At 44.6% G+C, this 23,600-nt stretch overlaps 1 protein-coding gene across 10 annotated transcripts in view; it reads left to right on the plus strand.

Annotated features, from left to right (window-relative positions):
• Positions 1-23,600, plus strand: part of SEPTIN11 (septin 11) — a 272,978-nt gene that overhangs the window by 85,669 nt on the left and 163,709 nt on the right. For 9 of the 10 annotated variants that reach the window (XR_009156300.1, XR_009156301.1, XR_009156302.1 and 6 more), the window contains exons 4-6: positions 12,034-12,220; positions 17,652-17,813; positions 20,715-20,780. Coding sequence is in view for 7 of the 10 variants with exons in the window: in XM_058193007.1 (XP_058048990.1) it covers positions 12,034-12,220; positions 17,652-17,813; positions 20,715-20,780 (415 nt within the window). In the remaining 3 variants the exon portion in view is untranslated. The remainder of the gene's footprint in view (positions 1-12,033; positions 12,221-17,651; positions 17,814-20,714; positions 20,781-23,600) is intronic. The other variant, XM_058193005.1, reaches the window with a different exon arrangement.

The following is a 23,600-nucleotide window of genomic DNA, read 5'->3' on the forward strand; positions in this document are numbered from 1 at the left end:
TCATTCATTTATTTATTTATTTATTTATTTATTTATTTATTTATTTATTTATTTATTTATTTATTTCATTGAATCCTGGGTTACCTGCTGATGCTGTTGTCTGCTGTCTAGTTCGGGGGTCTCCAACCTTGTCAACTTTAAGACTTGTGGATTTCAACTCCCAGAATTCCTCAGGCAGCTTTGCTGAATTCTGGGAGTTGATGTCCACAAGTCTTCATGTTGACAAGGTTGGAGACCCCTGGTCTAGTTGTTTTCACTAGATCCATCTAGGCCAGTGAGGGATTTCAATTTTTTTTTACTACCGGTTCTGTGAGTGTGGCTTGGCGGGTGTGGCATGGCTTGGTGGGCATGGCAGGGAAAAGATACTGTAAAATCTCCATTCCCACCCCACTCCAGGGGAAGGATGCTGCAAAATCCCCATTTCCTCCCGATCAGCTGGGATTCGGGAGGCAGAGAATGGATGGGGGCAGGGGCAGTCAGAATTTTTACTACTGGTTCTCCGAACTACTCAAAATTTCCGCTACCGGTTCTCCAAAATTGGTCAGAACCTGTTGAAACCCACCTAGATCTATGATCAGACTTTCTATCATAGGGGTGTCAAACTCGAGTTCATTGAGGGCCGCATCAGGGTTGTGTTTGACCTCGGGGAGGCATGGCTGGGGGGAGGCGTGGCCAGCTCAATGTCACTCGTATCGGGCAGCCTGTGGTGGCACGAGGGCTCTGCCAGAGAAAATGGGCTCCCGAGCTCCATTTTTGGTTGCGACGGCCTCCTGCAACCCTCTGCCAGCAAAAATGGAGCTTGGGAGGGCCACACGTGGCCCTTGTGACCTCCATTTTTGCTTTCAGAGGCACTGCAGGTCCCCGTGGGCCAGATCTAAGCACCCCGCGGGCAAGATCGCCCCCCCCCGGGTGTTGAGTTTGAAACCCCTGTTCTGTTAGACCCATGATGGCGAACCTATGGCATGTGTGCCACAGGTGGCATGCAGACCTGTATCTGTGGGCATGTGAGCATTGCCCTAGCTCAGCTTTGTGTGCATCCGGTTGCCAGGCAGCTGATTTTCAGGCCTTCTGGGCCCACCAGAAGTTGGGAAACGGACCCTCCGGAGGGGTGGGGAAGGCTGTTTTCGCCCTCCTCAGGCTCCAAGGAAATGGGGGTTTCGTGTGTGCGTGTGCCCACACCATGGGTGAAATGCTCCCGGATCGGACCAGCTCACGCGATCTGGTAGCCATGGCAGCTGCTGGTTCGGAGGACTGGTAGCAAAAATCCCTGGCCCTGCCTCTGCTGAGCCCCACCAGCAGAGGTGTTTTTTTTTTACTTTTTAAAGCAGTTTTTCTTCAGCCGAAACATGCCTTGAAAAGTAAAAAAGTAAAAAAAAGCCTTTGAGGATCCCCCCCCCTCAGCTGAGATCGGCAGAGCCTTTAAACTTAAAAAAAAATTTTTAAGTCTCCTCTGGCGATCTCACCTGAGTTCCTCATCAGCAGAACCTTACTTGTACTCTTACTTGTAGAAAACATGTTTGAACGCATGGCTCTTTTTCCAGCCCGAAAGCAGTTTCAGTTTCAGCGAGACAGAATCAATCGCTTAGCTCAGTGATTCCCAAACTGTGAGCCGCGGCTCCCCAGGGAGCCGCGCTATCGTCATGGGGGCGCCGCGGAATATCTGCGCCCGCTGGGTCCGGCGCTGATGTGCCATTTCTGGGGCGTCTGGTGCGCATGCGCAGTTGCAGGTCGGATTTCCGGGGAGCCGCGGGCGCGTCTGGTGCGCATGCGCAGTTGCAGGTCGGATTTCCGGGGGAGCCGCGGGCGAAAAAGATTGGGAACCTCTGGCTTAGCTAATCTATTTCCTCAGTGATCAACTGGCTGGCTTTGCTGGCTGAGGAACTCTGGGATTTGAAGTCCAAAATAAAATAAAATAAAATAAAATAAAATAAAATAAATAAAATAAAATAAAATAAAATAAAATAAATAAAAAAATAAAAAAATAAAATAAAATAAATAAAATAAAATAAAATAAAATAAATAAAATAAAATAAAATAAATAAAATAATAAAATAAAATAAAATAAAAAAATAAAAAAAATAAAATAATAAAATAATAAAATAATAAAATAAAATAAAATAAAATAAAATAATAAAATAATAAAATAAAATAAAATAAAATAAAATTTGTGCAGCTTTCTGAGATTTGGTGTGTTTTGGTAGTGTTTCACTCTAACTACACAAACACACAAAATCTCAGAAACCTGTATATGGCATTTTGTCTCTGTGTGTGTGTGTCAGTTGTGTTGTGTGTGTGTAAAGTGTGAAAGTTGGTTTTTGAGCTTTTTGTGGCTGTGTGAAGTGCAGCTGCTTTTACATTGTGGGTGAGTCAGTTGTGTTGTGTTGCGTGAGTGTAAAGTGTGAAAGTTGGTTTTTGGTACCTCTTATTGTTTTTTATACTTTGTTAATTATTTTTATTATTTATTGTTATTGGCCACACCCACCCAGTCATCTGACCACCAAGCCATGCCCACCAAAAGCCACGCCCACAGAACTGGTAGAGAAAATTTTTAGATTTCACCCCTGGCCCACACCCATAATTCAGTGCACCCTTCCCCCCTGTGCTCCCCCCGCTTTTGGCACGCGACAGCAAAAAGTTTAGCCATCACTGTATTAAACTCTCTGAGGCTCTGGCAAGAGTGCAGAAAGAAGCAACAAAGATGGAGGCTGAAGGCTAAAACGTATGAAGAACAGTTTCAGGAATTGGGTATGTCTAGTCTAGTAAAAGAAGGACAAGGGGAGATATGACAGCAGTGTTCCAGTGTTTGAGGGTCTGTCACAAAGATCAAGGGTAAGGGAAACTATTTACCAAAGCACGAGAAGGCATGACAAGAACCAGTGGATGGAAAACTAATTAAGGAGAAAAGCAACCTAGAATTAAAGATAACTTTCCTAACCGTGAGAACAGATCAAACAGTTTGCCTACAAAAGTTGTGGGTGCTTCATCACTGGAGGTTTTCAAGAAGAGATCGGACAGCCACTTGTCTGGAAAGATATAGGGTCTCCTTGTTGTGCCTCGCCCGCCCTCCTCTCCTCAGCCAGGCCCCTCCCATCTCCTGCTATCTGTGCCAGAGACTGATAGTGAAGAAGAATGGCCTGGCATGCCTCCAGCCCCCAGCCCTGGCACCATGCCCGGACAGAATGAGCAAACAAACCTCCCTCCTACAGCGTGTGAGCACGAAGCCAGCCACGAGCTAGAATTGCCGGCAGCAGAGCAGGAGGACGAAAAGACACAGTGGACAGATCCCCACTTCCGGAGAATGGAGAGGCGACGTCAGCAAAAGGAAGGGAGGGGCAGGCCTGGATAAGTGCTGAGTCATGGAGCCACACCCCATGGCCTATATAAAGGATCTGCTTTTTGGCATTTCTTGAGTCAAGCAAAGTCTCATCTGGTTGCTGAAGTCACACCTTGGTTTCCTGCCTGCCCTGAGAACTCTGACAGGAATTTGGCAAAGCTGCAGAGGCTTTGTGGCCACGCTTGATACAGACTTCCCAGACCCAGCCGTCAGAGGAAGAGTGGGACACGACACTCCTGTTCATGCAGGGAGTTGGAATAGATGACCTCCAAGGTCCCTTCCCACTCTTGTTATTCTGTGTCCTAGGTCACCCTTTTGTGGGAATGCCTCAAAGCACATTCTGCTACATTTCTGTTTCATATGTGAAATTTATTTTCTTGAGCATCTGTTCAGTTCTCTTGAAGGGAAGAATGTCTGGTCGTTTTGTCTCTAGAGAAGTTCCACGGCATAATAAATAAGTCTGGTAGAGTCTGGGAAGCCAAAAGATTCTGCTAGTCAGTATCGGAAGCCAGAAACAGATTTTTTTTCCATGAATTCAGATGGAGTTTAAGTATCATAGGTTACTCCTTGTCTTTTTCCCATGATTAACAAAACCATAGACAATTGAACAAATGGTATTTGCAGATAAACACGAATTATTTCATAAATTTGCATTATATAAGCAAGTAGTGACAGTTTGTGTTACAAAAACGGCATGCACAATCACAGTATGCTGCTTTTTATAACAACATGGACGCAGTTGTGTCATCTCCAGGGCTGTCTTATTGTAGAAGATGCTTATAGTAATCTTCTAAAGTAGTGTTTTTCAACCTTAGCAATTTTAAGATGCAGGGACTTCAACTCCCAGAATTCCCCCCAGGTGGCATGCCAAAAATTGAAGTTCAAGTTTTCTGTTATGGAATCTAGAAATGAATTATACCACTGTACAGAGCAGGGGTCTCCAACCTTGGCAACTTTAAGACTTGTGGACTTCAACTCCCAAAATTCCTCAGCCAGCTTTGCTGCCTGAGGAATTCTGGGAATTGAAGTCCACAAGTCTTAAAGTTACCAAGCTTAGAGACTCTTGGTACAGAGCGTTCTCACAGACAGGGAAGAACAAGTAGAATTCTAGCTCAAGGATAAAGTTGGCCGCTCCTCGCCTAGACTACAGGATACAGAATAACAGAGTTGGAAGGCGCATTGGAGGTCTTCCGATCCAATCCCTTGCTCAAGCAGGAGACCCTATACCCGTGTTGGTGAATCTATGGCACACGTGCTGGAAGCAGCATGTGAAACCATCCCATGCCGAATGCGCGGCCTTGCCGGCTCCTTGTCGCATTCCTTGCTCAAACACGCGCCGGTCAGCTGGCCATCGCACGCACAGTGCCAGCGGACCCCAGAAGTGTGGCGGTCCATCACGCATGCGCGAGCCAGTACCCCAGCCTTGCGGTTTGGTGAGCCGGTACCCGGCTTTCCAGGTTGGTAGCTTGCGCATGCGCGATGGACCGCTGCACTTTCGGGGTTGCCGGCTCCACACGTGTGACAGCCAGCTGACCAGCGCGTGTTTGAGCACAGGAATGCGACGGGAGCCAGCGAGGCCGCACATTCGGCACTGGATAGTTTCGCATGCCACTTCCAGCACGCGAATACGCCGAAGGTTCACCATCACTGCCCTGTACCATTCTGGACAAATGTCTGTCCAATCTTCTTAAAAACCTCTTAGTGATGGAGCACCCACATTTTCTGGAGGCAAGCTGTCCCACTGATTAACTGTTCTCACTGACAAGAAATTTCTCCTTAATTGGAGATTGACTCTCTGTTTGGGTGAGCATCCATCCATTGCAAAGCTGGCTGAGGAACTCTGGGAGTTGAAGTCCACAAGCCTTAAAGTTACTAAGGTTGGAGACCCCTGCTTTGGAGAATAGGTTGTCCTTCTCTCTTTGACAGCCCCTCAAACACTGGAAGACTGCTATAAAGTCACCCCTAGTTCTTTTCCTCGTTAGCCCCTAGACATTCCCATTTCTCACAACTGTTCATGATACAGTTTAACCTCCAGACCAGCGGTGAAATCTAAATTCCTTTACTACCGGTTCTGTGGGCGTGGCTTGGTGGTGGTGGGTGGTCATGTGACTGGGTGGGCGTGGCTACAGGGGATCGAAAGACAGAAACTCGCTAACGACATCCTGCTAGAGCAGGGTTGGACTAGATAACCTCCAGGTCCCTTCCAGCCCTGGATTATCCTCTGAAGCTGCATCTAGTGCCAGGTTTGTAGTTCTTCCTTCCTCTTCTTTTTCTTTCCTCAGTCCCTCCCCCCCCCACTCTCTCTCTCTCTCTCTCTCTCTCTCTCACACACACACACACACACATACACACACGAAACACTCCCCCCCCCCCATTTTTTGCCTACATCCCCCATTATTTTGCCTAGCAGGCTTCAGCTTTTTTATGTTTTAAAGAATGCTTTTAAAAAGAAAAAAAAAGCCTCTGACAATCAGGCACCTCAGCCGAATCGTCAGAGCCTTGTTTTAATCCTTTAAAAGCATTTTTTTAACAACCTCTTCGGCCGAAGAGGTTGTAAAAAAAATGCTTTTAAAAAGAAAAAAAAAGCCTCTGACAATCAGGCACCTCAGCCGAATCGTCAGAGCCTTGTTTTAATCCTTTAAAAGCATTTTTTTAACAACCTCTTCGGCCGAAGAGGTTGTAAAAAAAATGCTTTTAAAAGTAAAAAAAAACAACCCTCTGATGATCGCAAGGGCTCAGCTGGGCATGGAGGGAGGGCAGGGATTTTTGTTACCGGTTCTCCAAACCACCCTCCGCCATTGCTACCGGATCAGCCGACCCGGTCCGAACTGGGAGCATTTCACCCCTGCTCCAGACACCTTATCTTTGTTGCTCTTCTCTACACTTTTTTTTTTTTCTGTGTGTGTGTGTGTCTCAACATCTATCGGTATTTTATTTTGTGTGACCAAAACTGGATGCAGTATTCCAAGTGTGGCCTTACTAGTGCAGTATAAAGCGGTGCCAATACTTTGTGTGATGTTTATAGTATCCCACTGTCTGGATTCCAACCTCATGGTGTTAGGATCATTTTCACAAGGGTGAGCCAATATAGTTAGTCCTCAACTTATGACCACAATGGACCCCAACATTTCCATTGTTGAGAGACATTTGTTAAGTGAATTTTGCCCCATTTTGTAACCTTTCTCGTCACAGTTGTTAAGTGAATCCCTGCAGTTGTTAAATTACCGTATATACTCGAGTATAAGCCGACCCGAATATAAGCCGAGGTACCTAATTTTACCACAAAAAACTGGGAAAAACTATTGACTCGAGTATAAGCCTAGGGTGGGAAATGAGGCAGCTACTGGTCAATGTAAAAAATAAAGATAGAGCCAAGTAAAATAACATGAATATTTATTTGAACGAAAATTGCAAAACGTCTACTCTGCAATTGTGCTGGGAAAGCCCAGGGTTGCCCGAGCATGAAAAAGCAAGAGAAGATAGTAAAGCAATAACCCAGTTCTCAAACCGCTTGTTCCAGCCTAAAGTATAGGGTCAACTAGAAGAGCGATCCGGAGAGAGAGCTCTGAGGACTGGGGCAGGAAAGGCCGCTGAGGAAGGAGGATTCCCAGCTCTAAACAAAGGAAATCGGCAGACCCCACGGAAGGAAGGGACGGGCTGACTCACGAGCATCTGGCTGAAGAGCAGCTGCTCCAGGTCGCCCAGCACGGTGACTACTAGCTCGGCGGTTTGACTTGGTGTAAGGCCCCACGGGATGCGGCTGGGCTTGCCCAGGTTGGAAGGCAACGCGCCAGTGGCGGTTTGTTGCTGGTGGCGGGGCCAACTTAGCCTGAAAGAATGAGTGCTCGGACCGGAGAGGTTCTTGGACATGGCGGGCGCCTGCTTGCCGCCTTTGAGGCTACGGCTCGTGAGCTGCATCTTCTTCGCTGTCGGTCAGGAAAGACAGGTTGGTGAGGACTTCTGCTTGCGCAGGTTCGAGGCCACCGCAAGCGAGCCTCCACGCTGTCCGACTTGAAGACCTTCAGCTCAGCCGTCTTGGCGCCACCCGGCGGGGCCTTTGGGGTTGGCGCTTCTGCATCATGGCCTTGCTCCCTCGGACGCCGCCTTCTTGAAAGCCTCCTGGCGTGGTGGTTGCCTCCGCCGCCGCTGCTACCGAGCATCTTCTTCCGCCTGCCGCGAGGAAACCATTTAAAAGCCCAGCTTCTGAAGCACGGAGGAGAAGAAAGCCCTGGCGGTGCAGTGAGGCGGGCGGGGAGCCACCAGCCTTCTCGGCCGACGCCGGCATGTCGGGAAACCCTCCTCCCTCAGCCGAAGGCTGGCGGCTCCCCGCCCGCGCGGACCCGAGCCAAGCCAGTCCCAGTCCAGCGAGCGGTGGCGTCGGCCGAGAAGGCTGGCGGCTCCCCGCCCGCCTCTCACTGCACCACCAGGGCTTTCTTCTCCTCCGTGCTTCAGAAGCTGGGCTTTAAATGGTTTCCTCGCTGCACAGCCTGGCGGGAGTTACTGCGGACCCGAGCCAAGCGGTCCCAGTCCAGCGAGCGGTGGCGGGCGGCGCTCGGCATGTCGAAACCCTCCCTCCCTCAGCCGAGAAGGCTGGCGGCTCCCCCGCCCCACCGCGCGGACCCGAGCCAAGCCGGTCCCAGTCCAGCCGAACGGTGAAAGCGGAGCAGCGCTCGGCATGTCGCTTTCACCGTTCGGGTGGACTGGGACCGGCTTGGCTCGGGTCCGCGCGGCGGGGCGGGGGAGCCGCCAGCCTTCTCGGCTGAGGGAGGGAGGGTTTCCCCGACATGCCGAGCGCCACTCCGCTTTCACCGTTCGGCTGGACTGGGACCGGCTTGGCTCGGGTCCGCGCGGCGAACTGCTCAGCCTTGGGCAAATCCCGCCGGACGATCTCGCCGCCTCTTTGGCGTCTCCTGTGCGGGGTTCCCGAAGTACATCGAGACGTAGACTCGAGTATAAGCCGAGGGGGCGCTTTTCAGCACAAAAAACGTGCTGAAAAACTCGGCTTATACTCGAGTATATACGGTAGTAACACGGCTGTTAAGTGAACCTGGCTTCCCCATCGACTTTGCTTGTCAGAAGGTCACAAAAGGGGATCACGTAACCCTGGGACACTGCAACCGTCATAAATATGAGTCAGTTGCCAAGTGTCTGAATTTTGATCATATAACCACAGAGTAGCTACAATGGTTGTAAGTGTGAAAAACGGGAATATACGTTGCTTTTTCCAATGCCTTGATAACTTTGAACGGTCACTAAACGAACTGTTTTTAAGTCGAGTACTACCTGTGTAGTTGCTGACGGAGCAAGGTGAATTTGAACTGGTGAGTTGGACCTAATATCCAGGATAGGTTAAGTTCTTCCAAGATGCTGAGCTGATTTGAGGCTACGGAAGATCTGGCTTTGAACTGTGCATAGGGCAGTGTCCAAATTTATTACTCATTCAGATTTGAGCATTTCTAACCACAGGATGAGGTCCAGAAAGGGACAACCCAGTCTCATAAATCTATCCTCCTCTTTTATGCTGCGTCAGCTTCTGTTATAATTTCGGCTGCATCCTATAAAACTTTCCTTATCTCTAAACTCGGAATCCACTCTAAGCCCTCTTCATTCCCTCAGTGTAAAATTTCTTCCTGGTTTAATGCTGAGGTGGGGGAGATAGGAAACAGCTGTCAGAAGATGCTGGCAGGAGTTTTTTTTTATTATTTTTTTTTTATTCAAATTCCAATGAGATGCCCTGATAAACAGACCCTGAATCGGAGCATCCTTCAGCTCATTAGGAAATGTTTGGATACAAAGAGTTCATCCTCAGTTGAAGAGCCAGCTGTCGCAAAAATATTTCTGGAAAAGAATAGTTCACTGCCCCTACCTCCCACCCCCTTAGTATACAAACATGCTCACGAACTGTGTAGAAAGTTGTTCAGAAGCAGCACAATACTAAACAGGAGAGAGGACTAGACTGGGCCCGAGGGCGGTGTCAAACACGTCATTAGTTTGGAATATCTACACCTCCATAAGAGGCCTAAATCCAGCCCTTCTGAAGGTCCTTTGACTCTTCTCTGTTGCCAGTTTGTCTTGACCGTTAGTAGTTCAGATTCTTATGTAGAGCTACCATGAAATAAACATGTAGCAATTTTGAACTCTGTCCTCTAATCCAGTAGTGAAATTCAGCCGGGTCTATCTGGCTCGGATGAACCGGTAGCGCTGGTAACGGGAGACTCTGCCCACTAGACCGGATGTCATCACGTCCCATTTTTTACCCTCCACGCATGTGCAGAAGGCTCTGCATGTGTGGAGGAGGCGCACACTCACATTTCCAAACCAGTAGCGATGGTAAGTAAATTTCACCCCTGCTCTAATCCTTGCCTAGCACTTCCACGGCTCAATTCCCAACAGGCTGCGGCCTGGCACTAGGCCATTACCTGGAGGTTGGGTACCCCTGCTCTAGCCCAGGGGTCTCCAACCTTGGCCACTTTAAGACTTGTGGACTTCAACTCCCAGAGTTCAAAGCTGGCTGAGGAATTCTGGGAGTTGAAGTCCACAAGTCTTAAAGTGGCCAAGGTTGGAGACTCCAGTGAGTCTAGCCTATCCTGGTTTAATTACTAAATTAAATTAAATTACTAAATTAATTTAAATTAATTACTTTTTTTAGTGGTTAATAAACATTGTGTTCTCTGGGTATTTCATTTGCATAACAATACTAATCTTAATCTCCACCCCTTTTTTTCCAACCACTGGTAGAATGAATTCCATGTTTGATAGCATTCTGCGTCTTCTTTCTGCTTAACTTTCAATGTCGATCTATCCATTTCTGCACAATCTAGTATCTTCTTAATTATCTCTTCATCTTGCGGTGTTTCGTCATTTTTCAAATGTTGTGCAAATATAATCCTCGCTGCTGTTAGAGCATGTAATATTAAATGCACACTTTTCTCATCTAATGTTTCTGATATTATACCTAATAAAAACAGTTCAGGTTTAAAATGTACATGTTTCCCTATCATCTTTTTTAGCCATTTGTGTGCCCATTTTTTTTAAATCACAAATCCACCGTATATAATAAAATGCGCCCATCTTTTGATTACCATATTTTTCGGAGTGAAAATTTGGGTGCGCCTTATACACTGAATGTAGCTCAATCCGCTCGCCAACCACCACCCCCTTTGGCCTCTGCCTCCCAGCAATTTACCTCCTTGCAGCAAACAGCAAGAAGAAACAGCCTGTTTCAGCTTCAGCACAGTCTAATTAACACAAGTTGATTGTAGGTTGGATCAGCCTCCCGATTCTCAACTGTTTCAGGCTGCAGGGATTGCCATTGCTTATTTCTGCCTGGGCCTCTGCTGCTTGCTGCAAGGAGGTAAATTGCTGGGAGCAGATTTTTTTTCTTGTGCTAATCAAGCTATGCGGAAAACGAAAATGAAAGTAAAGCAGGCTGTTTGCTGCAATGAGGCAAAGACTCGTTTTACTACTACTACCAGTTTTACTACTGGTTCTATGGTGTGGCTTGGTGGGTGTGGCTTGGTGGGCGTGGCAGGGAAAGGATACTGTAAAATCCCCATTTCCTCCTGATCAGCTGGAACTTGGGAGGCAGAGAATAGATGGGGGCGGAGCCAGTCAGAGGTGGTATTTACCGGTTCTCCGAACTATTTAAAATTTCTACCACCGGTTCTCCAGAACTGGCCAGAACCTGCTGAAACCCACCTCTGCAGAGGCAGATTTCTTTTTCTTGTTTTCTTCACCAAAAAAGGTAGGTGCGTCTTATAGTCTGGAGTGTCTTATACTCCGAAAAATATGGTACATTTCCAGCGTTTTCTAGACATATTTTTAAACATGTTAGCTAACTTAGCAGGTGTTAAATGCCATCTATAAACATTTTATATACATTTTCTTTATAATCAGCTGCCATTATTATCTATCTTTTTAACTCTATCTTGGTTCCTGACTTCTTGCACCTGACCATTGAGATGACATCACCTGTTGTTGAGCAACTATGATTAGAATAATATGTAAACATATTTAAATGTCACACGATTAGCATAATATGTAGATTGTATTAAAATGTCGTTCCCATGTGGGATGCTCGGAGTAATGAATACAAGTAATCCTCTATTTAAAACTAATGAAACCTGTCCATTATGGTCGTACATCGTGACGGTTGTAAAGCGGATTGTCACATGACCAGATCACATTTTTACAACTTAATAGCAGTTTTTAAGCGAATGCCACAGAAATTAAGGAGACCTATTGTTTACTATGGGGCAGTTTTGCCAAAAATAAATTGCAGTTTTCACCAAAAACATTGTCAAACAGGGTATTGCAAATGACTATAAATATAGGCCAGTTGCCAAATGCCCAAAATGCTGTCACATGATTTGGACAGTGGTGGCCACTGGAACTTTGGACCATAACGTAAGTACTCCTGGGGAGGTCTGTCATAATTGTGAACAGACGTAAGTGGAGAACCACGTGTATACGATTTGACCAAACTGGGCCAGTTTCCCATTCTTCTGATCTGTTTGCTATAGTTATTCAAGATGGATGGGTAGTAGACGAAGTTGAATCCAATTCAAGACCTTTTATAATGCCAAATCACGGACAATAAATAATTCTACTTTACTTTGCTGCAGGCAAAGGTATGTTTGTTGGAAGTCTGTTAACAATGGCAATTGCTCCTGACCTGAATTCAAATTCTTTTGTTTCAGCTACAAACCCATTGTGGAATACATAGATGCACAATTCGAGGCCTACCTGCAGGAAGAGCTGAAGATCAAGCGGTCCCTGTTTAATTATCATGACACCAGGATCCACGCGTGCTTATATTTCATTTCCCCAACTGGGCACTCGCTGAAATCCCTTGACCTAGTCACCATGAAGAAGCTTGACAGCAAGGTACTGTTCACCTGGATGAGAAAGGACTGTGATGCCACAGGTAGCACGTGGAGCCATATTGGTTGGCACGCGAGCTCAGCTCTGGCCAGCTGATTTTTGACCCTTCTGGGCCCACTGGAAGTCAGGAAACGGGCCGTTTCCACCCTCCGGAGGGCCCCCGAAGAGGTGAGGAAAGGCCTGTTTTTCACTCTCCCCAGGCTTCTAGAAAGGCTCTAGAGCCTAGGGAGAGTGAAAAACGGGCCTACCGGGCCCACCATGCTATCATGTGCCAAAAATGGGGAGAGTGCGGGAGGTCATGCGGGCATGCGTGGGGGGGTGGGGCACATAGAATTATGGGTGTGGTCACATGTGCGCACAACCCCCCACACTCCCCCTGCTTTCGGCACGTGATGGCAAAAAGGTTAGCCATCACTGAGATAGGATATAAGTTCTTGTTTTATCATCACGTAGTTATGTAGAGCAGGGGTCTCCAACCGTGGCAACTTTAAGACTTGTGGACTTCAACTCCCAGAGTTGAAGTCCAAAAGTCTTAAAGTTGCCAAGGTTGGAGATTCCTGCTCTAGGGAAGATCCTTGTTTTTTCCAAAATGAAGATGGAATTTGGAAGGGGAGGCAGAGTCTGAGATTGGGTTTTTTTTTGAGGAGGGGGTGAGCCAATGCCTCCTTAAGAGGCCAAACGGATTATGCCCCTCTCTCAAGGATGAATTAACCATCGCCAGAAAGCACTTGTCCCCTGCCAGGCAGCCTTAACTATCGAGGAAAAGTATGTCTCTAAGAAGCAGGGGAAGTCACAAAGACCCTGTTCATTTTCTCAGGTTTAAACTATTTCCAGATAACGGATTAAAACTGAGCACCAGACATTTCCATCAAACCTGCACTAAGGCTGATGTCTAACTAAGATTGAATTCGAGCAATTTTGTCTGACATGCTCCGAAATGTTGTTGGTGTGTTTTAATGCTCAAAAATATGATCCCTTCTACACTCTGAAGCAATGACCCATCTTGGATTCCTTCTTTCTCTCTCTCTTTTTTAAATTATTCTCTAAATCAGGGGTTTCCAACCTTGGTCCCTTTAAGACTTGTGGACTTCAACTCCCAGAGTCCCTCAGCCAGCAAAGCTGGCTGAGGAACTCTGGGAGTTGAAGTCCACAAGTCTTAAAGGGACCAAGGTTGGAGACCCCTGCTCTAAATGACATATTGGCTGAAAAGGAGTGGGGGAAAGTATTTTTCCTGCCTCCCAGATTCCTGAATGTTCACCTCAGCTTTTTGCAAACAGCAGGCAAAAGCGATTATTTCTTCACACAACATTTAAATTATGGAATTCTCCGCATATAAAATTTGGTTTCCAAAGGTGTGGTGGACGTTTTTTTAAAAAGCAAAAAAAAAAAAAAAAAGTCATGGAATATAGGTGAACATTCTTTTAATGCTTTCTCTAGAGAAAAAAAATGCTGGAAAGAAAGTTCATAAATTTGGCAAAAGGTTTTTTCCCCCCCCCAAATAGAAATCACCCGTATTCTCTCAATACAAGTAAAGGGCTTCTAAGTACTGCTTAATTTCTTTCTTATTATTATGTTCACCACTTGTTTAATGACATTCTGTGTTGATTAGATCAGGGTTCAGCAACCTTAAACACTCAGAGAGCCATTATATTATATTTGGACCCATTTCCCACAGAAAAGAAAACACAGGGAGCCACAAAACCCTTCCCGTGCCTGACTATTTCCTGAGTGGCCACAAAACTAGCATATATAGCTGAATTAAAGATTCTGTTTTCTTCTGAAACTTTTCTTTTCTTGGATTTATCCATGGTTGGCCTACTGGGGGTCAAAAAGCTTAATAAATTGTGCATCAGGCGGGTGTTGCAGGTTGGCATCTTTTGAGCAACGGAGCCACAGCAGAGGGTTGAAAGAGCCACAGGCGGCTCCTGGGTTAGAGTTTTTCAGATTTGGCAATTTAAGTGTGGACTTTAACGTGGCTAGTTGGGGAATTCTGGGAGTTGAAATCCACATATCTTAAGGTTGCCAAAGTTGAAAAACATTAGTTTAGATAGAAGGAACTTTATATTCTCTGTTCTTCACTTAGCTGTTTTTTGTATTCTTCCTTCCACTTCAACAAAGAATGTAGGTTGTACACTCACTGTGAAATTTGTATAAATCCATAGAGAAAGTTATAAGGCAGAGTTCTCCAACTTTGGGGCTGGTAGGCCATCCAAGAACTTGAGAACGTGATCAACAATTACAATTGGAATAATTATTAATCATTATTATTATTATTAATAATAATAATAATTAATGATTAATAATTACCTGTGAAATTTTAAGAACATTTGCAAACATTGTGGGGGAAAGAGGCTCCTATTCACTGTTTGGCAGTGGTTGAGAGCTAACCAGTTTTAAATCACCCATTTATTGTCTCTCTTTGAGCCACGGATGACAAACATACAATCCACGATGATGGAGAGAAAAAAATAGCAAAACACGAATTGTGACATCACAACACGAATTTTCTTACATGTTTCCTGGCACCGGATGCAAATCCTAAACTGTGTCGTTGTGAGAGGTCTTTGTTTATTTGCCACCCTGCAGATTGCGTTTGTGTTCTCAAAGGTATTCTTCAAAATAAAAAAAAATGATCTGGGGTTGACGCTTTAATTTGCAAAAAAATAATTTCTGAAATACATTAAAGGCCAGGTGAGTCTGAGCACCTGATAGACCTCAAGGGGAATGTCCCAAAGTGCAGTGTTGCTTCCTAGAGCAGGGGTCTCCAACCTTGGCAACTTTTAAGACTTGTGGACTTCGCTGGCTGAGGGATTCTGGGAGTTGAAGTCCACAAGTCTTAAAGTTGCCAAGGTTGGAGACCCCTGTCCTAGAGCAATATTCAGAATTATAGCTAAAAGATGCATCCTGCCATTTTAATATAGGTAGTCCTCAACTTACAACAGTTCACTTAGTGACTGTTCGAAGTTACAACGGTACTGGAGAAAAGTGACTTACGACCATGTTTCACACATATGACCATTGCAGCATCCCCGTGGTCATGTGATCAAAATCCAGATGCTTGGCAACTGTTTCATACTTACGACCGTCGCTGTGTTCCAAGGTCACGTGATCCCCTTTTGCAAAATTCTGAGAAGCAAAATAAGGGGGTAACCAGATTCATTGAACAAACCATGTTACTAATTTAACAACTGCAGTGATTCGCTTAACAAATGTGGCAAGAAACGTCGTAAAAGGGGGCAAAACTCACGTAATAAATTTCTCACTTAACAACATAAATTTTGGGCTCGATGGCGGTTGTAAGTTAAGGACTACCTGTCTATGTTATTTATTATTTATTCAGTTTGTATAGCTGCCCATCTCAAACAAGGGACTGGGAGGCAAAACATCCTATGTTTAATTTGGAAAAGCAACACAGATTCCAATGGGATGTTTCTGCCAAGTTGTAATGGCTTCAATTTCCCAGCAAGTATGTGCTGATTATATTTGGAAATTACTTTATGAGATAAGCAGCTTGCCAAAACTTGTGTGTGTGTGTGTGTGTGTGTGTGTGTGTGTATGTGTGTGTTACTTGTTTGGATTTAGTAATTAGTTGAACAAGTTTGCACAAAATCTCAGTTGTGTCCTGAGCCCCCCTCTGGAGTGGTTATAAGGAACGAAGTGGAATTTTTTCTTCTCTTGTTGACTTCTGTTGTCCAAACACAAGGCAAGATGTGATTAGTATTTCCTATGCTTTGTGAAATAAATTGAAACTTAGCACATGAACTTGGATGGCGTTGAACAATTCTTGGAATTTACTTTCACCGCGATACTGATCTCCTTCCTTTAAAATAGTTTATAAAGCATATAATATTTCCTGTATAAAGCATATGCTATAGAGAGAGGAAATAGTAAATTGTGTTACTCTACTTACTTTGTTTGCAGCTGTCTTCTATACACATAGTCCTTGGCTTACAGCCGCAAACGAGGCCAAAATTTCTGTTGCTAAGAGAGACATTGGTTAAGCAAGTCTTGCCTCCATATTACTACCATTCTTGTTGCAACGAATCCCTGCTGTTGTTAAGTTAGTAACACGGTTGTTAAATCAATCTGGCGTCCCCATTGACATTGTTTGTCGCAAAAGCTGATCACATGACCTTGGGACACAGCGACGGTCATAAGTAAGAACCAGTTGCCAAGCATTTGAATTTTGATCATGTGACTATGCGGGATGCTGCAACGGTCACGTCATTTTCCACCCAGAGCTGTTGTATCTTTGAACGGTCACTAAATCGAGGACTGCCTATACTCTGAAATGCAAATTAATGAATCCGATTTTATTAATGCTGCCATTTTTGGATTTATTTATTTTTTTTAAGAAAAAAGAATGAATAGGCTGAAAATAGTTTGTTCTGAAAAGTGTTAACCATTTAAAGTGTGGCTGATAGGAGGATCATTTTATAATGCAAATTGCATCATCCAAATTTTGACAGGTTGATTATGAACTAAATAGGTAATTGACGCAAATAAATCAACAACATAAGACACTAGCAAAGGGATTACTATTTAGGATTGTTTTATTGGTCCCCCCCCCCCCTGTAATTTTACTTGTGAGCCATCCAGAGCTATTAGGAGTCTGGCAGTGTACAAATTTAATCAATCAGTTTAACCAATCAACAATTGATAACCTCATCCTCTATGAATTTGCCCACTAAAAACATCTTAACACTAGTGGCCATTGCCACACCCAGTGGCAGCAAATTCCAACTTGGATATCTGATATATAAAGAAAGAAATCCTGAGTCACCCCATAATTGCTTTTGGTGCTGATCTCAAGTTTTAATACAGCAAGAAAAATCTTTCCTGACCAACTTTTCATCCCATGCATGATTTTAGAGTAAATACCGCTACCGTGTTTTCCTTTGCTAGCATTCTTTTTAAAGCAAGAAATCCGCAAAACTCTTAGTTTGGTAGCCGCTTTTTGTACTTTATCCAGCTGTAGGGTACTTTTTCCCCACCCTGAGATCTGAAAATGAGAATTGTCCTCTGAATGCAATTCTGCCATAGATTTATACAGAAGCATCACTGCCACTGCTAGTCTTATTTTCCTAGCGTGAAGTTTGCCCTTTTAAAATGTAGCGGTACGCTAATTACTTCCACTCAAATGGAGACCACAACTCAGAATAAAATAAGACATCTATCTTGGGATGGTAACCTAGAGCAGGGGTCTGAAAACTTGGCTCTTTCAAGACTTGTGGAATTCAACTCCCAGAGTTCCTCAGCCGGCTTTTGTGATGAGCCACTTAATGATGTCATGACTTAATTCTGGGCTCAGGTACAGTCATAAATTGAGGACTACCTTTATCTACGTCCTTGTATTTATTTTACCTGCTCATTGGGGTAGCTTTTCTTTTCTCTCCTGCCAAATTATGCAGCATAATTATCCTTTGTTTTGCAGGTGAATATCATCCCAATAATAGCCAAGGCTGACACCATTGCCAAAAACGAGTTACATAAATTCAAAAGCAAAATCATGAGCGAGTTGGTGAGCAACGGAGTCCAGATTTATCAGTTTCCGACTGACGAAGAGACGGTGGCTGAGATTAATGCCACAATGAGCGTAAGTCTTACTTACTTTTCACCTTCCAAATGCGCCTAGGGATAAATGGCTGCATTGTTATTTTTTTGTTTTTTTTTTATTTTTTTGCATTTATATCCCGCCCTTCTCCGAAGACTCAGGGCGGCTTACACTATGTCAAGCAATAGTCTTCATCCATTTGTATATTATATACAAAGTCAACTTATTGCCCCCAACAATCTGGGTCCTCATTTTACCTACCTTATAAAGGATGGAAAGCTGAGTCAACCTTGGGCCTGGTGGGACTCGAACCTGCAATATTGCAAGCAGTTGCTGTTAAATAATAGGCTGCATTAGCCTGTTGCGCCACCAGAGGCCCACTTATATTTTTATTTTTTTATATACTACGGAAGTCAATACATCTTGAATTCTATCCAATGATGGGATTCAAAAATTTTTACTACCGGTTCTCTGGGCATGTCTTGGTGGGTGTGGCATGTCTTGGTGGGCGTGGTTTGGTGGGCGTGGCAGGGGAAGGTTACTGCAAAATCCCCATTTCCTCCCAATCAGCTGAGACTCAGGAGGCAGAGAATAGATGGGGACAGGGCCAGTCACAGGTGGTATTTACCGGTTCTCCGAACTACTCAAAATTTCCACTACCAATTCTCCAGAACTGGTCAGAACCTGCTGAAACCCACCTCTGATTCTATCCGTGTGCGTCTGTGTGTACCAGGGGTGTCAAATTTACAGCCCACAGGCCAGATGTGTCACGCACTGGCCATGCCCACCCACCCCGGTCTAGCGAAGGCGGGGGGGGGAAAATTGTGATACGTCACATGACGACAACGTGTCGCCGTGAGTTTGACACCCCTCCCCTATACCATTTCAGACAAGACAGCTGTAACAGCTTTTTTCATCAGTTGCTCTGAACGAGTTCATATCCAAGCAGCTGACCTGTATAAAAGTGAAAGGAATAGCCTGAAGCTTTGGTTCATTTGAAAGAGATGCTTTGAAATTAGTTCAGTCCCATCATATTCACGGACTTTCATGCCGCGCGGCTGGAAAGTTTCTACTTTCCTAGGCAGACTTGAGAGCAGGCAAGAAAGACCACAAAAATACCAGTTGCAGTCATCCCACGGATCGTGGGCCAAAGTCTTGTCACACCCATATGCCCAGTTCTTAACCCAGCTTATGAAAATGGACACAGCTGCTAACTTGCTCAAAATGGAAACTGAAAACCGCAGAATGAAAACGGCACCTGGAAAACTCTCCAGAGATGGAAAGACACAAATGTTCACTTCTTCTGCCTTTGGGGCTCCACTTCAAAATGTATAATATCCCAGAAGGGGGGGAAAAACCCAAATATATACTTTATGGCTTCCTTGATGAGGCTGGAGATGTCCCTTCTTCTTTAGGCAGCGGTTCAGTTGTTGTTTACTGTAAATTCCCAAGCCTCCAGAATGGTTTTGAGGTTTTGGTTTGAAGCTTAAGAAACGGAGGAAATTAATTGTAGACCAGATCAGGCTTTGAGAGGTAGGTGTGTCTGTGTGTGTGTGTGAGAGAGAGAGAGAGAGAGAGAGAGAGAGAGAGAGAGAGTCTATGTTGAAACTTCAGCAAGGAATTAATTGCATGCTTTTAAAAAAATAATAGTGGCTTTGGGCCAGATCTGGTCTTTTGGGTATTGTCACAAACCTTGCTAATTAAATTATATAATCTTGCCAAAGAAGGCCAGAGAGGTGCTCTCGTAAAGAATAATAGATTCAATGAAACCGTTTTCAGAAAACCGTCAACATTTAATATAAAGGGACAGTCAAAATGAAACATCTTTAAAAGACAAGAGTGGTTCCCCAGAGGCAGTTCTCTTTCAGTATGCAAGTGAACAACATGTTGAAGTTATGAGTTAAAAGATAGGCAGGGTGGAGGCCAGGTGTGGTGCAGGATGCATCAATGGGAAGGTCCTTACACATTTTATTTGCTTTTTTTTAAATTTATTTACATTTATATCCTGCCCTTCTCCGAAGACTCAGGGCGGCTTACAGTGTATAAGGCAATAGTCTCATTCTATTTGTATATTTTACAAAGTCAACTTATCTGGGTCCTCATTTTACCTACCTTATAAAGGATGGAAGGCTGAGTCAACCTTGGGCCGGGCTTGAACCTGCAGTAATTGCAGGCTGCTGTGTTCTAATAACAGGCTTCTAACAGCCTGAGCTATTACGGCTTATTTGTATCCTGCCTTTATTATTTTTATAAGCAACTCATACAAGTGGAGTCCCACCCAGATCCCTCCCAAATGGTCTCCATTAGTAATCTATGTGGTAGTGGAATATTAAGAGTCCTGAAGACTGGCTGGCTCCCTCTTTTCTATAATGTTATCTTCAGATAGATAAAATATCAAACAACGAATAAATAAAAATGCAGACTCAGCCATGCAAATGTTAACCTTTCCCTCTGACATTTGCAAGAATTCTCCAGAAGGTTTTAAATCAAACGGTCTTTGGCATTTCCAGTTGTATGACATACAGACTGCATCTACCACCACCTCCTCCTCCTCTTCCTCCTCCTCCTCCTCCCATATCCGTCATTGGACATTGGCGATCCTATTTTTATCAGTAGCCACACGAAAAAGTGCTGTTGAGTTTTGATTTTGAAGCCATGATCTTCTTCTTCTGCCTGGCCTTCGTTTGCCTTCAATTTTTCCTTCTGCAACTTATATCCGCTTACAATTTCTAGTGTTCCTGTTTTTATGGCAGAGCTGGGACTTTTGGCAAATACTGTGCCTGATATGGAGTATTTATTACTAGGAAGAAGAATATTACAGATGTTTTTGCCTTTATCTGTTGCTCTTTCATTCTATTCCTCCCTCCCTCTTCCCCTCCCTCCTTTCCTTTTTTCTTTCCTTCGTTCCTTTTTTCCCTTCCTTTTCTCCTTCTGTCTCCAAAGCACCTGAAGCAGGACAAGAAGCAATGGGTGGAAACTGATCAAGGAGAGAAGCAACTTAGAGGTCAGGTGGGTTTTCCCGAGAGTTAGAAGAATTAATCAGTGGAACAACTTCCCTCCAGAAGTTGTGAATGCTCCAACACTGGAGGTTTTTAAGAAGAGATTGTACAACCACTGATACGCAGTTTCCTCTGATTGCTAATCTGTGGATTCTCCCCTCAAATATTGCATTGGCTAACTGGTTTGAGAACCTTGGAATGCAGACAGGCTCCGCCACTTTTTATTACATCCTCTCTTCCTTCCTCTTTTAGTAGAGGGCTATAAAATAGGGTGCGGTGTGGGCCAAGCCTTGACTTCCTTCAATTCACCATAACTGACTTCCTAGGAAACGTCAACACTCACTCGTATATATAGACTGTCAGAGTTTAAATTGAACAAGCACGTTCCAAAGTATAGAAGAGCAAGCAATGAGCTGCGAAGTTATTTTAAAGTGTAATTTTCATCACCGTTCCTTTTCTGTCTGTCAGGCCCAGATATTATTTGGGTTATTTTGAAGGAGAGCAGATGAAGAAGCTTTCAAAGTTGCTAATAAAGTTGACTCGGAAGTATTCAGTAGCCATATTTCCCATGATAATTTATGGCTATGTGAAATAGCCATAAATTAACAGAATGAAGGATGCACAACAAAGAGAAGTGACAGAATTCCTTTGGGTAGAAGGAGTGTAGGAGGGTTTATGATTTTATCTGATAGTTTTGGATATTCTTAGAAAAGATGTTATTCTCACTGTCATTCTCCGAAGCGCAAAATAATACAAAGCATCGTTTCTCGCTGCCTTGAGCATCCACTTCTTAAAAATGCCGGCAACCGTCTTAGACATGCAAAGATAGCTTGAAGAATGTTTGATCGTTGCTGGCTGGAACTTTTAATTCCTGTGCCATTTTTCATTTTTGTGCTTTGCTTTCCTTTGCTCCTCGATGTGCAACTTGGATCATGGGTGGTGTTGCGCTGTAATTAGCTCTCTCCAGATATTGTTCCATAATGCAATTAGGGTTGTAATGAACTCCGGAGAAGAAGCTGTTTTGATGTCAAGGCTGCTGTCAGTGATACACACCCCCTTCAAAGACTACAGCTGTATTCCAGAGATGCTTTAACAAACACACACACACATACACACCCAAAAAAAAGCCACACAGTCTCCTGAATGTTGCCTTTTTCTCCACCCGGCTCTTTCTTAAAAGAAACTGTTTTTTGGCAGAAGAACACAGAGCCGCCGCCATGTTTGTTCTGGGTGGTGTGCAAAACATTGAATGACTTCAAATTCAAAACGCCACCCTTTCAAACCTTGAGTTCATTCATCAGGTTGCAGAATGCCCCCTTCCATTTCCCAAATAATAATAAACAGCTGCCTCAAACATGGGGCTGCCACTTTGAACCTTTAATACAAATGCTTTGGAAGTAAAAGTGAGATTTTTTTCCTACCAAATAACAGAGTTGAAAAGGCCTTGGAGGTAGAATAGGAATAGGAATAGGATAAGATAGAATAGAACAGAACAGAACAGAATAGAATAACACAATTGGAAGGGATCTTGGGAGGTCTTCTAGTCCAACCCCATACTTAAGCAGGAAACCCTAAACCATTTCAGACAAATGGTTATCCAACATCTTCTTAAAAACTTCCAGCGTTGAAGCATTCACAGCTTCTGGAGGAAAGTCGTTCCACTGATTAATTGTTCTAACTGTCAGGAAATTTCTCCTTAGTCCTAAGTTGCTTCTCTCCTTGATTAGTTTCCACCCATTGCTTCTTGTCCTGCCCTCAGGTGCTTTGGAGAATAGTTTGACTCCCTCTTTTTTGTGGCAGCCCCTTCTAGTCCAACCTCCTGCTCAACCAGAAGAGACCTTATGCCATTTGTCTGAAATGGCTGTCTAATCTCTTCTTTAAAATTTCCCGTGATGACCCAGCTATTAAGAATGTCTGCCCCAGACAAATAACTTGGGTTGTCCTATACCCACTTTAAACGGGGTGGGTGGGGGCATGATGGCTCAGCGGTTAAAGACGCTGAGCTTCTCAGTTAGAAAGCTGATGCTGCACGATGGGATGAGCTCCTTTTAATTGCCCCAGCTCCTGCCCGCCTAACAGCTCAAAAGCATGCAAATGCGAGTAGATAAATAGGTACCACTTTGGTGGGAAGGTAACAGCATTCCATGTGCTTCGGCGTTTAGTCGCACTGACCACATGACCCCAGAAATATCTTCAGACAATGTTGGCTCCCTTGGCCAAGAAATGGAGATAAGCAGTGTCCCCTATCAGCTCACCTGGATTTAGAACGTCTCTAAAGGTCCAAAACCAGTGGTGATATTCCGCGGGTTCAGGCCGGTTCGCCTGAACCGGTAGTTAAATTGCTGGCTGACTGCCCATTTCTTCCCCGCCCCTTCCAGTAGTCCACACGTGCCCCATTTTGGCTCCCAGGGAGGCTTCCTAGGCCCAAAACAGGCCATATGGGAGATGTGTCCCCCCGTGGCCCATTTTCGCTCCCAGGAGGCTTCAGAAAGGCCTACTAGGCCCAAAACGGGGTGTGGAGGGCGATACCCTCCCTCCGTGGCCCATTTTTGCTCCTGGGGGGTGCAGGAGGCTGAGTGCTGCCTGTCACACCCCCTGGCCATGCCAACCCAGCTGGTCATTAGGGCAGAGAACCGGTTGTTAAATTATTTGAATCTCGCCACTATCCCAAACTAATGTTTGGATGCAGGAGTGGGCCAAGGGCAGAAAGGAGACTAAATCTTGAGGTAGTGTTTGGTTGGAAGCGTTTCCTGGTGAAAAAAAATAAGTAGCTTGGCTCTTCAGAGCTTGAGTTGGGCTCTTTCTTATGGATAAATGGCATCTGTCAAGA

Source organism: Ahaetulla prasina, chromosome 8 (assembly GCF_028640845.1).
Source record: "Ahaetulla prasina isolate Xishuangbanna chromosome 8, ASM2864084v1, whole genome shotgun sequence".
Classification (NCBI taxonomy): Eukaryota; Metazoa; Chordata; class Lepidosauria; order Squamata; family Colubridae; genus Ahaetulla; species Ahaetulla prasina.